Source organism: Salmo salar, unplaced genomic scaffold (genome assembly GCF_905237065.1).
Source record: "Salmo salar unplaced genomic scaffold, Ssal_v3.1, whole genome shotgun sequence".
Lineage (NCBI taxonomy): Eukaryota > Metazoa > Chordata > Actinopteri > Salmoniformes > Salmonidae > Salmo > Salmo salar.
Genome location: NW_025548359.1, coordinates 537,501 through 555,000, shown reverse-complemented (window position 1 = coordinate 555,000; position 17,500 = coordinate 537,501). Strand labels below are relative to the sequence as shown.

Below are 17,500 nucleotides of genomic sequence, written 5' to 3'. Positions count from 1 at the left end.
CTACCTTTATAGCACCCTATTCCCTATATAGTGCACTACCTTTATAGAACCCTATATAGTGCACTACCTTTATAGCACCCTATTCCCTATATAGTGCACTACCTTTATAGAACCCTATTCCTATATAGTGCACTACCTTTATAGCACCCTATTCCCTATATAGTGCACTACCTTTATAGCACCCTATTCCCTATATAGTGCACTACCTTTATAGCACCCTATTCCCTATATAGTGCACTACCTTTATAGCACCCTATTCCCTATATAGTGCACTACCTTTATAGAACCCTATTCCTTATATAGTGCACTACCTTTATAGCACCCTATTCCCTATATAGTGCACTACCTTTATAGAACCCTATTCCCTATGTAGTGCACTACCTTTATAGCACCCTATTCCCTATATAGTGCACTACCTTTATAGCACCCTATTCCCTTTATAGTGCACTACCTTTATAGAACCCTATTCCCTATATAGTGCACTACCTTTATAGAACCCTATATAGTGCACTACCTTTATAGATCCCTATTCCTATATAGTGCACTACCTTTATAGCACCCTATTCCCTATATAGTGCACTACCTTTATAGAACCCTATTCCTATATAGTGCACTACCTTTATAGCACCCTATTCCCTATATAGTGCACTACCTTTATAGAACCCTATTCCCTATATAGTGCATTACCTTTATAGAATCCTATTCCCTATATAGTGCACTACCTTTATAGAACCCTATTCCCTATATAGTGCACTAACTTTATAGAACCCTATTCCCTATATAGTGCACTACCTTTATAGAACCCTATTCCCTATATAGTGCACTACTTTATAGAACCCTATTCCCTATATAGTGCACTACCTTTATAGCACCCTATTCCCTATATAGTGCACTACCTTTATAGAACCCTATTTAGTGCACTACCTTTATAGCACCCTATTCCCTATATAGTGCACTACCTTTATAGAACCCTATTCCCTATATAGTGCACTACCTTTATAGCACCCTATTCCCTATATAGTGCACTACCTTTATAGAACCCTATATAGAGCACTACCTTTATAGCACCCTATTCCCTATATAGTGCACTACCTTTATAGAACCCTATTCCCTATATAGTGCACTACCTTTATAGCACCCTATTCCCTATATAGTGCACTACCTTTATAGCACCCTATTCCCTATATAGTGCACTACCTTTATAGAACCCTATTCCCTATGTAGTGCACTACCTTTATAGCACCCTATTCCCTATATAGTGCACTACCTTTATAGCACCCTATTCCCTATATAGTGCACTACCTTTAATGAATCCTATTCCCTATATAGTGCACTACCTTTATAGAACCCTATTCCCTATATAGTGCACTACCTTTATGGAACCCTATTCCCTATATAGTGCACTACCTTTATAGAACCCTATATAGAGCACTACCTTTATAGAACCCTATTCCCTATATAGTGCACTACCTTTATAGAACCCTATTCCCTATATAGTGCACTACCTTTATAGCACCCTATTCCCTATATAGTGCACTACCTTTATAGAACCCTATTCCCTATATAGTGCACTACCTTTATAGCACCCTATTCCCTATATAGTGCACTACCTTTATAGCACCCTATTCCCTATATAGTGCACTACCTTTATAGAACCCTATTCCCTATATAGTGCACTACCTTTATAGCACCCTATTCCCTATATAGTGCACTACCTTTATAGCACCCTATTCCCTATATAGTGCACTACCTTTATAGAACCCTATTCCCTATATAGTGCACTACCTTTATAGCACCCTATTCCCTATATAGTGCACTACCTTTATAGAACCCTATTCCCTATATAGTGCACTACCTTTATAGAACCCTATTCCCTATATAGTGCACTACCTTTATAGCACCCTATTCCCTATATAGTGCACTACCTTTATAGAACCCTATTCCCTATATAGTGCACTACCTTTATAGAACCCTATTCCCTATATAGTGCACTACCTTTATAGAACCCTATTCCCTATATAGTGCACTACCTTTATAGCACCCTATTCCCTATATAGTGCACTACCTTTATAGAACCCTATTCCCTATATAGTGCACTACCTTTATAGCACCCTATTCCCTATATAGTGCACTACTTTAATGAATCCTATTCCCTATATAGTGCACTACCTTTATAGAACCCTATTCCCTATATAGTGCACTACCTTTATAGCACCCTATTCCCTATATAGTGCACTACCTTTATAGAACCCTATATAGAGCACTACCTTTATAGAACCCTATTCCCTATATAGTGCACTACCTTTATAGAACCCTATTCCCTATATAGTGCACTACCTTTATAGAACCCTATATAGTGCACTACCTTTATAGAACCCTATTCCCTATATAGTGCACTACCTTTATAGCACCCTATTCCCTATATAGTGCACTACCTTTATAGAACCCTATTCCCTATATAGTGCACTACTTTTATAGAACCCTATTCCCTATATAGTGCACTACCTTTATAGAACCCTATATAGTGCACTACCTTTATAGCACCCTATTCCCTATATAGTGCACTACCTTTATAGAACCCTATATAGTGCACTACCTTTATAGAACCCTATTCCCTATATAGTGCACTACCTTTATAGAACCCTATATAGTGCACTACCTTTATAGAACCCTATTCCCTATATAGTGCACTACCTTTATAGCACCCTATTCCCTATATAGTGCACTACCTTTAATGAATCCTATTCCCTATATAGTGCACTACCTTTATAGAACCCTGTTCCCTATATAGTGCACTACCTTTATAGCACCCTATTCCCTATATAGTGCACTACCTTTATAGCACCCTATTCCCTATATAGTGCACTACCTTTATAGAACCCTATTCCCTTTATAGTGCACTACCGTTATAGAACCCTATTCCCTATATAGTGCACTACCTTTATAGAACCCTATTCCCTATATAGTGCACTACCGTTATAGAACCCTATTCCCTATATAGTGCACTACCTTTATAGAACCCTATTCCCTATATAGTGCACTACTTTATAGAACCCTATTCCCTATATAGTGCACTACCTTTATAGAACCCTATATAGTGCACTACCTTTATAGCACCCTATTCCCTATATAGTGCACTGCCTTTATAGAACCCTATTCCCTATATAGTGCACTACTTTATAGAACCCTATTCCCTATATAGTGCACTGCCTTTATAGAACCCTATATAGTGCACTACCTTTATAGCACCCTATTCCCTATATAGTGCACTGCCTTTATAGAACCCTATTCCTTATGTAGTGCAGTACCTTTATAGCACCCTATTCCCTATATAGTGCACTACCTTTATAGAACCCTATTCCCTATATAGTGCACTACCTTTATAGAACCCTATATAGTGCACTACCTTTATAGCACCCTATTCCCTATATAGTGCACTACCTTTATAGAACCCTATATAGTGCACTACCTTTATAGCACCCTATTCCCTATATAGTGCACTACCTTTATAGAACCCTATTCCCTATATAGTGCACTACCTTTATAGCACCCTATTCCCTATATAGTGCACTACCTTTATAGCACCCTATTCCCTATATAGTGCACTACCTTTATAGCACCCTATTCCCTATATAGTGCACTACCTTTATAGCACCCTATTCCCTATATAGTGCACTACCTTTATAGAACCCTATTCCTTATATAGTGCACTACCTTTATAGCACCCTATTCCCTATATAGTGCACTACCTTTATAGAACCCTATTCCCTATGTAGTGCACTACCTTTATAGCACCCTATTCCCTATATAGTGCACTACCTTTATAGCACCCTATTCCCTTTATAGTGCACTACCTTTATAGAACCCTATTCCCTATATAGTGCACTACCTTTATAGAACCCTATATAGTGCACTACCTTTATAGATCCCTATTCCCTATATAGTGCACTACCTTTATAGCACCCTATTCCCTATATAGTGCACTACCTTTATAGAACCCTATTCCCTATATAGTGCACTACCTTTATAGCACCCTATTCCCTATATAGTGCACTACCTTTATAGAACCCTATTCCCTATATAGTGCATTACCTTTATAGAATCCTATTCCCTATATAGTGCACTACCTTTATAGAACCCTATTCCCTATATAGTGCACTAACTTTATAGAACCCTATTCCCTATATAGTGCACTACCTTTATAGAACCCCATTCCCTATATAGTGCACTACTTTATAGAACCCTATTCCCTATATAGTGCACTACCTTTATAGCACCCTATTCCCTATATAGTGCACTACCTTTATAGAACCCTATTTAGTGCACTACCTTTATAGCACCCTATTCCCTATATAGTGCACTACTTCTGACCAGTAGTGTAATACGTAGGGATTAGGGTGCTGTTTGGGAGGGGACACATTGTCTCTCTCTGTACTTTATCCTTGTTCTCTACTTGTAAACTTCCATTCTGTTAATATCGTGTGTTTTTAGTGGTAATCTTTCTCTCTGTCCGGTTTATAGGAACACTAGTGTCTAAATGTCTTGGATTGTTTTCCTTGTCGTGCGTTATTTTGAAAACTCATCCAGTGTTTATGTGACTGTTATGGCGTTGCTATGGTGACGGATCGATCAGGTTTTCGGACCTGTCGTTTCCAGTTACAATAGTCATTTACAACATGAACAATGTCAACACTGTATTTCTGATCAATTTAATGGACAAAAAATGTGCTTTTAGGATCCTAACACTTCCTGTTATAAATATATATATATAATTTAGGATCCTAACACTTCCTGTTATAAATATAATTTAGGATCCTAACACTTCCTGTTATAAATATAATTTAGGATCCTAACACTTCCTAACACTTCCTGTTATATATATAATTTAGGATCCTAACACTTCCTGTTATAAATATAATTTAGGATCCTAACACATCCTAACACTTCCTGTTATATCATTTAGGAGCCTAACACTTCCTGTTATAAATATAATTTAGGATCCTAACACTTCCTGTTATATCATTTAGGATCTTAACACTTCCTGTTATATCATTTAGGATCTTAACACTTCCTGTTATATCATTTAGGATCTTAACACTTCCTGTTATATCATTTAGGATCTTAACACTTCCTGTTATATCATTTAGGATCTTAACACTTCCTGTTATATCATTTAGAATCCTAACACTTCCTGTCAGAATACAAGCTACTCCTCTCTTCCTGTTGTTAAGTCTCTCTCTCTCATTTGCTGTCTCTCATTCTCTCTCTTTCTTGTTCTCTCTCTGTCTTTCTCACTCTCTTAACCCCCCCTCCATCTCTTTCTCTCTCCCCGTCTTTCCCAGATATGCTGTAGTTTAGTACCAAATGTTAGTCTGAACCACAAACTTATCTTAGTTCTCTCTCTCTAACGCAGCACTGCCTTGTCAAACAATGTCTAAAGGAATGACCACACACACACTGCACTTAACACTGCCCTGTCAAACAATGCCTTGTGGAATGACTCTGTGTGTGTGTGTGTGTGTGTGTGTGTGTGTGTGTGTGTGTGTGTGTGTTTCCTGAATAAGCAGACATGTTGACATGACACACAGTTCAGAGCTGTGGCTGGGACAATGCAGGCCTTTATGTTAGACACACCCCTCACTAGGGTGTGATAGACAGGCCACTGTTCACTGAAGTGTTACGGAAAGAATACTTTAAAAACATCCTTCCATCTCTCCCTTCATCTCTCCATCTAATCCTCTATCCCTCCATCTCTCCATCTCTCCATCTCTCCCTCTATCCCTCCACCTCTCCCTCCATCACTCCATCTATCCCTCCATCTCTCCCTCTCCCTCCATCTCTCCATCTCTCCCTCTATCCCTCCATCTCTCCCTCTAACCCTCTATCCCTCCAACCCTCCATCCCTCTCTATCCCTCCATCTCTCCATCTCTCCCTCCATCTCTCCCTCTATCCCTCCAACCCTCCATCCCTCTCTCTCCCTCTATCCCTCCATCTCTCCCTCTATCCCTCTATCCCTCCATCTCTCCCTCTAACCCTCCATCTCTCCCTCCATCTCTCCCTCCATCTCTCCCTCTAACCCTCCATCTCTCCGTCCATCTCTCCCTCTAACCCTCCATCTCTCCCTCCATCTCTCCCTCCATCTCTCCCTCTAACCCTCCATCTCTCCCTCCATCTCTCCCTCTAACCCTCCATCTCTCCCTCCATCTCTCCCTTCATCTCTCCCTCTAACCCTCTATCCCTCTATCCCTCCATCTCTCCCTCTCCCTCTATCCCTCCATCTCTACCTCTCCCTCTATCCCTCCATCTCTCCCTCTAACCCTCCATCTCTCCCTTCATTTCTCCATCTAACCCTCTATCCCTCCACCTCTCCCTTCATCCCTCCATCTAACCCTCTATCCCTTCATCCCTCCATCTCTACCTTCATCTCTCCATCTCTCCCTCTCCCTCTATCCCTCCATCTCTCCCTCTCTCCCTCCATCTCTCCCTCTATCCCTCTATCCCTCCATCTCTCCCTCTCCCTCTATCCCTCCATCTCTACCTCTCCCTCTATCCCTCCATCTCTCCCTCTAACCCTCCATCTCTCCCTTCATTTCTCCATCTATCCCTCTATCTCTCTCTTTTACCTTAACCTTTAATGACCTTAGATCAGCGTAATGGATGCATGCATGACTGTGAGTCGCTCTGGATAAAAACTTCTGCTAAATGGCATACTATTGTTATTATGATACAGTTATATTGTCAGTGTCTGGGGGTCAAAGTTCATCCTCCTATGTAAAGCAGCAGCAGGCCGTTCCAACGCGATGTCCTTTAATACAGACCACATGGAGAATTCAATATCAGATTTTTTTTTAAATATCAATAAAGACTTGATAAAGTGCCAAAATTCAGCATTTTGACACATGCCTCTGTGCACCGTCTGTCTTCGAGCGGGCACACAACTGGCCCAGCGTCGTCTGGGTTTGGCCGGGGTCAGACGGTGCACAGAGGCATGTGTCAAAATGCTGAATATATATATATATATATATATATATATATATATATATATTTCTTTTTTTATAAATGTTTTTCAAATCAAATTTTTATTGGCCATATGCGTCGAATACAACAGGTGTAGACTCTACAGTGAAGTGCTGAATACAACAGGTGTAGTAGACCTCACAGTGAAATGCTGAATACAACAGGTGTAGACTCTACAGTGAAGTGCTGAATACAACAGGTGTAGTAGACCTCACAGTGAAATGCTGAATACAACAGGTGTAGACTCTACAGTGAAATGCTGAATACAACAGGTGTAGTAGACCTTACAGTGAAGTGCTGAATACAACACGTGTAGTAGACCTCACAGTGAAATGCTGAATACAGCAGGTGTAGTAGACCTCACAGTGAAATGCTGAATACAACAGGTGTAGGTAGACCTTACAGTGAAATGCTGAATACAACAGGTGTAGTAGACCTCACAGTGAAATGCTGAATACAACAGGTGTAGTAGACCTCACTGTGAAATGCTGAATACAACAGGTGTAGACCTCACAGTGAAATGCTGAATACAACAGGTGTAGGTAGACCTCACAGTGAAATGCTGAATACAACAGGTGTAGTAGACCTCACAGTGAAATGCTGAATACAACAGGTGTAGTAGACCTCACAGTGAAATGCTGAATACAACAGGTGTAGTAGACCTCACAGTGAAATGCTGAATACAACAGGTGTAGTAGACCTCACAGTGAAATGCTGAATACAACAGGTGTAGTAGACCTCACAGTGAAATGCTGAATACAACAGGTGTAGTAGACCTCACAGTGAAATGCTGAATACAACAGGTGTAGTAGACCTCACAGTGAAATGCTGAATACAACAGGTGTAGTAGACCTCATAATACAAATGTCCCTTATTTTAAGGTCAACCCTGTTATGTGAAATGAACTCTGATTTTAATATTAATAATTGTAATATTGAACATATTAATCATAGAGTCGAAAGCAGGAGAGCTGGTTTTAATATTTTCTGACATGTTCTGGTGTTTTGTGTTGGGAAACTGAGTGGGTCGAGCAGAACACGCCAACTCTGTTACCCGTAGATAGACGGGCTAGAAATGGTTTTTAACAGGTTCTGAATTTTTTTTGTTTTTGTTGGTAAAGCTTGCATTCAATTGCCCCTCCATGTTGCACACAACAAGCTTCCATTTCCCCATGTGACAAGGAGTTATGGATGATTTAAGATGAAATCGTTAACCCTGTTTCCGGCCCACCCTGTTTCCACCCCACCCTGTTTCCGGTCCACCCTGTTTCCGGTCTACCCTGTTTCCGGTCCACCCTGTTTCCGGCACACCCTGTTTCTGGTCCACCCTGTTTCCGGTCCACCCTGTTTCCGGTCCACCCTGTTTCCGGTCCACGCTGTTTCCGGCCCACCCTGTTTCCGGTCTACCCTGTTTCAGGTCCACGCTGTTTCCGGTCTACCCTGTTTCCGCTCCACCCTGTTTCAGGCCCACCCTGTTTCCGGTCTACCCTGTTTCAGGTCCACGCTGTTTCCGGTCTACCCTGTTTCCGGTCCACGCTGTTTCCGGCCCACCCTGTTTCCGGTCTACCCTGTTTCAGGTCCACGCTGTTTCCGGTCTACCCTGTTTCCGCTCCACCCTGTTTCAGGCCCACCCTGTTTCCGGTCTACCCTGTTTCAGGTCCACGCTGTTTCCGGTCTACCCTGTTTCGGCTCCACCCTGTTTCAGGCCCACCCTGTTTCCGGTCTACCCTGTTTCCGGTCTACCCTGTTTCCGGTCCACGCTGTTTCCGGTCCACGCTGTTTCCGGTCCACCCTGTTTCCGGTCCACCCTGTTTCTGGTCCACCCTGTTTCCGGTCTACCCTGTTTCCGGTCCACCCTGTTTCCGGTCTACCCTGTTTCCGGTCCACCCTGTTTCCGGTCCACCCTGTTTCCGGTCTACCCTGTTTCCGGTCCACCCTGTTTCCGGTCCACCCTGTTTCTGGTCTACCCTGTTTCCGGTCCACCCTGTTTCCGGTCCACCCTGTTTCCGGTCTACCCTGTTTCCGGTCCACCCTGTTTCCGGTCCACCCTGTTTCTGGTCTACCCTGTTTCCGGTCCACCCTGTTTCCGGTCCACCCTGTTTCCGGTCCACCCTGTTTCCGGTCTACCCTGTTTCCGGTCCACCCTGTTTCTGGTCCACCCTGTTTCTGGTCCACCCTGTTTCTGGTCCACCCTGTTTCCGGTCCACCCTGTTTCCGGTCCACCCTGTTTCTGGTCCACCCTGTTTCCGGTCTACCCTGTTTCCGGTCCACCCTGTTTCCGGTTCCGCTCCACCCTGTTTCAGGTCCACCCTGTTTCTGGTCCACCCTGTTTCCGGTCCACCCTGTTTCTGGTCTACCCTGTTTCCGGTCCACCCTGTTTCTGGTCCACCCTGTTTCCGGTCCACCCTGTTTCTGGTCCACCCTGTTTCCGGTCCACCCTGTTTCCGGTCCACCCTGTTTCTGGTCCACCCTGTTTCCGGTCCACCCTGTTTCCGGTCCACCCTGTTTCCGGTTCCGCTCCACCCTGTTTCAGGTCCACCCTGTTTCCGGTCCACCCTGTTTCTGGTCCACCCTGTTTCTGGTCCACCCTGTTTCTGGTCCACCCTGTTTCCGGTCCACCCTGTTTCCGGTCCACCCTGTTTCCCGTCCACCCTGTTAATTTATTTGGCACTTAACATGCACTTACTATAGTCCTGTTTTATTTAACCTCTTGAGATGGAAAACTAGTGGATTAATTTGAACATGTGCTCTTTATGACAGAATGTTAAAATTAGGTCAAATCACATGTATTATTTCACCAAGTTACACTTCTCAAAAGGCAGCGAATTGGTGGAACAACCCTGCTAGTGGAACAACCCTGCTAGTGGAACAACCCTGCTAGTGGAACAACCCTGCTAGTGGAACAACCCTGCTAGTGGAATTGGTGGAACAACCCTGCTAGTGGAACAACCCTGCTAGTGGAACAACCCTGCTAGTGGAACAACCCTGCTACTGGAATTGGTGGAACAACCCTGCTAGTGGAACAACCCTGCTACTGGAGATGGTGGAACAACCCTGCTACTGGAATTGGTGGAACAACCCTGCTAGTGGAACAACCCTGCTACTGGAGATGGTGGAACAACCCTGCTCTTAGAATTGGTGGAACAACCCTGCTAGTGGAACAACCCTGCTACTGGAATTGGTGGAACAACCCTGCTAGTGGAATTGGTGGAACAACCCTGCTCTTAGAATTGGTGGAACAACCCTGCTCTTAGAATTGGAGGAACAACCCTGCTCTTAGAATTGGAGGAACAACCCTGCTCTTAGAATTGGTGGAACAACCCTGCTCTTAGAATTGGAGGAACAACCCTGCTCTTAGAATTGGAGGAACAACCCTGCTAGTGGAATTAGTGGAACAACCCTGCTAGTGGAGATGGTGGAACAACCCTGCTACTGGAATTAGTGGAACAACCCTGCTACTGGAATTAGTGGAACAACCCTGCTACTGGAATTAGTGGAACAACCCTGCTACTGGAATTAGTGGAACAACCCTGCTACTGGAATTAGTGGAACAACCCTGCTACTGGAATTAGTGGAACAACCCTGCTACTGGAATTAGTGGAACAACCCTGCTCCTAGATCACAATAATCTCTCTTTCGCCCTGAAGTCTACACCTTCACTGCTCTCCAGAACATCTGAAAGCATTAGGTTGGTAGAGGCGTGGGCTAGCTAGAGGAAGTTCACGCCACTCTTCCAGCACACTTTGAGCGGAAGTAGAGAGAAATTGGGACAAACGGTCTTTCTTTTTCTGATGATCATTGTTCACATACAGTTTATTCACAGTGGAATAACGCGATACGACATTACCACCGTGTGGTCGTAGCTACTTACTCATTGGAGGAAAAAAACAAACAAATAGTGACGCAAATCACAGGCGCCGCAGTTGAACCGGAATTCCGTCATCAGAACCCGACTAACGTTCATTGTTTTCGAGGGAGTAGTAAAAAGCTTTTCGACCCCCCTGCTAGAAAACAGTTTTTTTTATTTTTATTAAGCATTTTGTGAACTAACGAAATACTTTTATTAAAACTAATAACCTGATAAAAGAAAGAAAGAAATGAATAGTCGCCTACAGGAGATACGGGAAAAGCAGAAGCTGCGACGCCAGCTTCTAGCTCAACAGGTAGCTTAGCTATAGCTAAGTTAGCATACTAGCTAGCGAGCTAACATACGTTGTCTTCTTGTTTACAAGTTAGCCTTTTGGGGGGGAGTTATGTATGTAGTTACTTAACTACCATACTTTGTTAGTTAACTAACGATTCTTAGCTAATGTAAACATATATAAACGTTAGCTTTGTGTTTTGACTTAACTGAATAGGATTAGGTCAACGGGTAACGTTAGTTATTAGCATGACTAACCTAACTAGCACATCTTCTACAGTCAGCCTCTAAGTTAGCTAATAACTTGTTAGCTTTAACAATCGTAGTTACTGTTACGTATTATTGTATTTGCTATTTTTGGCTTACTTTGTGGCAGTGGAGTGAAGCCAATTGACCTTGAATTGAGTGGAAAAAGCTAATGTAACATTAACCATCGTATGATAGTTGACCAAGTATCTTTTAAACAACTCATAATTGTTAACGTTAGCGAGCTATTGTTCGTCCTAGACATTAGTTACTGTTATGACATGAGAGCATTTGTGTATATGTTTATAGCTAGTTAGTTAGCTAAGAGACTGATCGCTTCTAGATTAACCATTATCTCTGTGCATTAGAGACGTCTCTAACGCCCCAAGAAAGCTCAGATTCAAACTCCCATTAACCAGCTTTGCAACTGTCTTCATTTACTCCCGTTATGCCGGTGTATATATATATATATACTGAACAAAAAATATAAATGCAACATGTAAAGTTTCATGAGCTGAAATGATCTGTACGCACAAAAAGCATATGTCGCTCAACTTTTGTGCACTAATTTGTTTACATCCTTGTTAGAGGAGCGTTTCTCCTTTACCAAGATAATGCATCCACCTGACAGCAGGTGTGGCATATCAATAAGCTGATTAAACAACATGATCATTACACAGGTTCACCTTGTGCTGGGGGACAATTAAAAAGCCACAAAAATGCACAGTTTTGTCACAAAACACAACGCCACAGATGTCTCAAGTTGAGGGAGCGTGCAAATGGCATGCTGCCTGCAGGAATGTCCACCATAGTTGTTGCCAGAGAATTGAATGTTAATTTCTTTACCATAAGCCGCCTCCCAACGTTGTTTTAAAGAATTTGGCAATATGTCCAACCGGCATCACAACCGCAGACCACGTGTAACCACGCCAACCCAGTAACTCCACATCCGGGCTTCTTCGCCTGCAGGATCATCTGAGACCAGCCACCTGGACAGCGGATGAAACTAAGGATAATTTCTGGCTGTGATAAAGCCCCTTTTGTGGCGGGGGGAAAAAAAACACATTCTGATTGGCTGGACCTGGCTCCCCAGTGGGTGGGCCTATGCCCTCCCAGTTCCACCCATGGCTGCGCCCCGCCCAGTCATGTGAAATCCATAGATTAGGGTCTAAGGAATTTATTTCAATTGACTGATTTCCTTATATGAACTAACTCGGTAAAATCATTGACATTGTTGCATGTTGCGTTTATATAGGTAGGTAGTTGCTCAGCGAATCTCCGTATTTGGTGAATCAACTAATGTATTTTGACATTACGCTGGAGAAAACTGGTGAATGGGAGTATTAGTCTGAGTTTATTTTTTTTTTTTTTACATACCGCACAGATACTGGTTCAGCTTGTAGCTAATCTTCGTATCTAATGGACTTGTTTGGTCCTCTCCTAGTTGGGAGCAAAGAGTGATAGCTTTTAGCTAATGAACTTGTCCACTTCCTGTCCTAGCTAACATCCATAGCTAGCTAACTTGTCCACCTCCTGTCCTAGCTAACATTAATAGCTAGCTAACTTGTCCACTCCTGTCCTAGCTAACACTAATAGCTAACTAACTTGTCCACTTCCTGTCTTAGCTAACACTAATAGCTAGCCAACTTGTCCACTTCCTGTCCTGGCTAACATTAATAGCTAGCTAACTTGTCCACTTCCTGTCCTAGCTAACATTAATAGCTAGCTAACTTGTCCACATCCTGTCCTAGCTAACACTAATAGCTAGCTAACTTGTCCACTTCCTGTCCTAGCTAACATTAATAGCTAGCTAACTTGTCCACCTCCTGTCTTAGCTAACATTAATAGCTAGCTAACTTGTCCACTTCCTGTCTTAGCTAACACTAATAGCTAGCTAACTTGTCCACTTCCTGTCTTAGCTAACATTAATAGCTAGCTAACTTGTCCACTTCCTGACCTAGCTAACACTAATAGCTAGCTAACTTGTCCACTTCCTGTCCTAGCTAACAATAATAGCTAGCTAACTTGTCTGTTCCTGACCTAGCTAACGTTAATAGCTAGTTAACATCCATAGCTTACTTGTCCACTTCCTGTCCTAGCTAACACTAATAGCTAGCTAACTTGTCCACTTCCTGTCCTAGCTAACACTAATAGCTAGCTAACTTGTCCACTTCCTTTCCTAGCTAACGTTAATAGCTAACTAACCTGTCCGTCCCTCCCTTAGTTGGGAGCAGAGAGTGCGGACAGTATAGGCGCCGTTCTGAACAGCAAAGACGAACTGAAAGAGATTGAGGAGACCAGAGAAACATGCAGGTATGACACACACACACACACACACACACACACACACACACACACACACACACACACACACACACACACACACAGACAGACAGACAGACAGACAGACAGACAGACAGACAGACACTGTAACAGGTATACACACACACACACAGACACTGTAACAGGTACACACACACACACACACAGACACACAGACACTGTAACAGGTATACACACACACACACACACACACACTTCCAGCAATCATTGAGTATTTCTCAATTCCTTGGGGACCCCCAGAGTGTGCACATTTTTGTTCCAGCCCAGCCCTATCGCTTGGTTTAACAATTCAACACATTGTGTATGTGTAGGGCATCGTTCGATACTGCCGGGCCGAGCGCCAAGAGGAAGCCTCTGGTGGAGGGAGGCGACACAGAGGAGGTTGAGGAGCAGAAGGTAGGAAACATAGACTGGATCACTGAGAGGTACGTCTCTGTTATAGACTGGATCACTGAGAGGTACGTCTCTGTTATAGACTGGATCACTGATAGACTGGATCACTGAGAGGAACGTCTCTGGTATAGACTGGATCACTGATAGACTGGATCACTGAGAGGTACGTCTCTGGTATAGACTGGGTCACTGATAGACTGGATCACTGAGAGGTACGTCTCTGGTATAGACTGGGTCACTGATAGACTGGATCACTGAGAGGTACGTCTCTGTTATAGACTGGGTCACTGATAGACTGGATCACTGAGAGGTACGTCTCTGTTATAGACTGGATCACTGATAGACTGGTTCACTGAGAGGTACGTCTCTGTAATAGACTGGATCACTGAGAGGTACGTCTCTGTTATAGACTGGATCACTGAGAGGTACGTCTCTGGTATAGACTGGATCACTGATAGACTGGATCACTGAGAGGTACGTCTCTGGTATAGACTGGGTCACTGATAGACTGGATCACTGAGAGGTACGTCTCTGTTATAGACTGGATCACTGAGAGGTACGTCTCTGTTATAGACTGGATCACTGATAGACTGGATCACTGAGAGGAATGTCTCTGTAATAAACTGGATCACTGATAGACTGGATCACTGATAGACTGGATCACTGATAGACTGGATCACTGAGAGGTACGTCTCTGTTATAGACTGGATCACTGATAGACTGGATCACTGAGAGGTACGTCTCTGTTATAGACTGGATCACTGATAGACTGGATCACTGATAGACTGGATCACTGAGAGGAATGTCTCTGTTTTAGACTGGATCACTGATAGACTGGGTCACTGAGAGGAATGTCTCTATAATAAACTGGATCACTGATAGACTGGATCACTGATAGACTGGATCACTGAGAGGAATGTCTCTGATATAGACTGGATCACTGATAGACTGGATCACTGAGAGGGACGTCTCTGTTATAGACTGGATCACTGATAGACTGGATCACTGATAGACTGGATCACTGATAGACTGGGTCACTGATAGACTGGATCACTGAGAGGAACGTCTCTGTAATAGACTGGATCACTGAGAGGAACGTCTCTGTAATAGACTGGATCACTGATAGACTGGATCACTGATAGACTGGATCACTGAGAGGACCGTCTCTGATAGACTGGGTCACTGATAGACTGGATCACTGAGAGGAACGTCTCTGTTATAGACTGGATCACTGATAGACTGGATCACTGAGAGGAACGTCTCTGTTATAGACTGGATCACTGATAGACTGGATCACTGATAGACTGGATCACTGAGAGGACCGTCTCTGATAGACTGGATCACTGATAGATTGGAACACTGAGAGGAACGTCTCTGTTATAGACTGGATCACTGATAGACTGGATCACTGATAGACTGGATCACTGAGAGGAACGTCTCTGTAATAGACTGGATCACTGATAGACTGGATCACTGATAGATTGGATCACTGAGAGGAACGTCTCTGTAATAGACTGGATCACTGATAGACTGGGTCACTGATAGACTGGATCACTGATAGACTGGATCACTGAGAGGAACGTCTCTGTTATAGACTGGATCACTGAGAGGAACGTCCCTGTTATAGACTGGATCACTGAGAGGACCGTCTCTGTAATAGACTTTAGATAAACCCAATAATCTTCCAGTGTTATTGAAAATGCAATGCCTACTGGAGGAATACCGAGTCCAGATGGGAACCCAGATAGTCCACATAGAGAGAAACCCTGTCTCCTCCTACTGGGGGGGGAAATACCGAGTCCAGATGGGTACCCAGATAGTCCACATAGAGAAACCCTGTCTCCTCCTACTGGGGGGGAATACCGAGTCCAGATGGGAACCCAGATAGTCCACATAGAGAAACCCTGTCTCCTCCTACTGGGGGGAAATACCGAGTCCAGATGGGAACCCAGATAGTCCACATAGAGAGAAACCCTGTCTCCTCCTACTGGGGGAAATACCGAGTCCAGATGGGAACCCAGATAGTCCACATAGAGAAACCCTGTCTCCTCCTACTGGGGGGGAAATACCGAGTCCAGATGGGAACCCAGATAGTCCACATAGAGAAACCCTGTCTCCTCCTACTGGGGGAAATACCGAGGTCCAGATGGGAACCCAGATAGTCCACATAGAGGAACCCTACTCCTCCTACTGGGGGGAAATACCGAGTCCAGATGGGAACCCAGATAGTCCACATAGAGAAACCCTGTCTCCTCCTACTGGGGGGGAAATACCGAGTCCAGATGGGGAACCCAGATAGTCCCCATAGAGAGAAACCCTGTCTCCTCCTACTGGGGGGAAATACCGAGTCCAGATGGGAACCCAGATAGTCCACATAGAGAAACCCTGTCTCCTCCTACTGGGGGGAAATACCGAGTCCAGATGGGAACCCAGATAGTCCACATAGAGGAACCCTGTCTCCTCCTACTGGGGGGGAATACCGAGTCCAGATGGGAACCCAGATAGTCCACATAGAGGAACCCTGTCTCCTCCTACTGGGGGAAATACCCGAGTCCAGATGGGAACCCAGATAGTCCACATAGAGAAACCCTGTCTCCTCCTACTGGGGGAAATACCGAGTTCAGATGGGAACCCAGATAGTCCACATAGAGAAACCCTGTCTCCTCCTACTGGGGGAAATACCGAGTCCAGATGGGAACCCAGATAGTCCACATAGAGAAACCCTGTCTCCTCCTACTGGGGGGGACATACCGAGTTCAGATGGGAACCCAGATAGTCCACATAGAGAAACCCTGTCTCCTCCTACTGGGGGGGAATACCGAGTCCAGATGGGAACCCAGATAGTCCACATAGAGAAACCCTGTCTCCTCCTACTGGGGGGAAATACCGAGTCCAGATGGGTACCCAGATAGTCCACATAGAGAAACCCTGTCTCCTCCTACTGGGGGGGGAATACCGAGTCCAGATGGGAACCCAGATAGTCCACATAGAGAAACCCCTGTCTCCTCCTACTGGGGGAAATACCGAGTCCAGATGGGAACCCAGATAGTCCACATAGAGAAACCCTGTCTCCTCCTACTGGGGGGGAAATACCGAGTCCAGATGGGAACCCAGATAGTCCACATAGAGAAACCCTGTCTCCTCCTACTGGGGGGGAAATACCGAGTCCAGATGGGAACCCAGATAGTCCACATAGAGAAACCCTGTCTCCTCCTACTGGGGGGAAATACCGAGTCCAGATGGGAACCCAGATAGTCCACATAGAGAAACCCTGTCTCCTCCTACTGGGGGGAAATACCGAGTCCAGATGGGAACCCAGATAGTCCACATAGAGAGAAACCCTGTCTCCTCCTACTGGGG

At 44.2% G+C, this 17,500-nt stretch overlaps 1 protein-coding gene across 1 annotated transcript in view; it reads left to right on the top strand.

The window, feature by feature from the left end:
- Positions 1-10,941: 10,941 nt before the first annotated feature.
- The window catches only part of LOC123732938 (N6-adenosine-methyltransferase non-catalytic subunit-like), a 25,800-nt gene continuing 19,241 nt past the window's right edge, over positions 10,942-17,500 (top strand). Inside the window, 3 exon segments of the mRNA XM_045712274.1 lie at positions 10,942-11,180; positions 13,629-13,717; positions 14,059-14,143. Coding sequence (XP_045568230.1) covers positions 11,115-11,180; positions 13,629-13,717; positions 14,059-14,143 — 240 coding nt within the window. The 5' untranslated portion in view covers positions 10,942-11,114.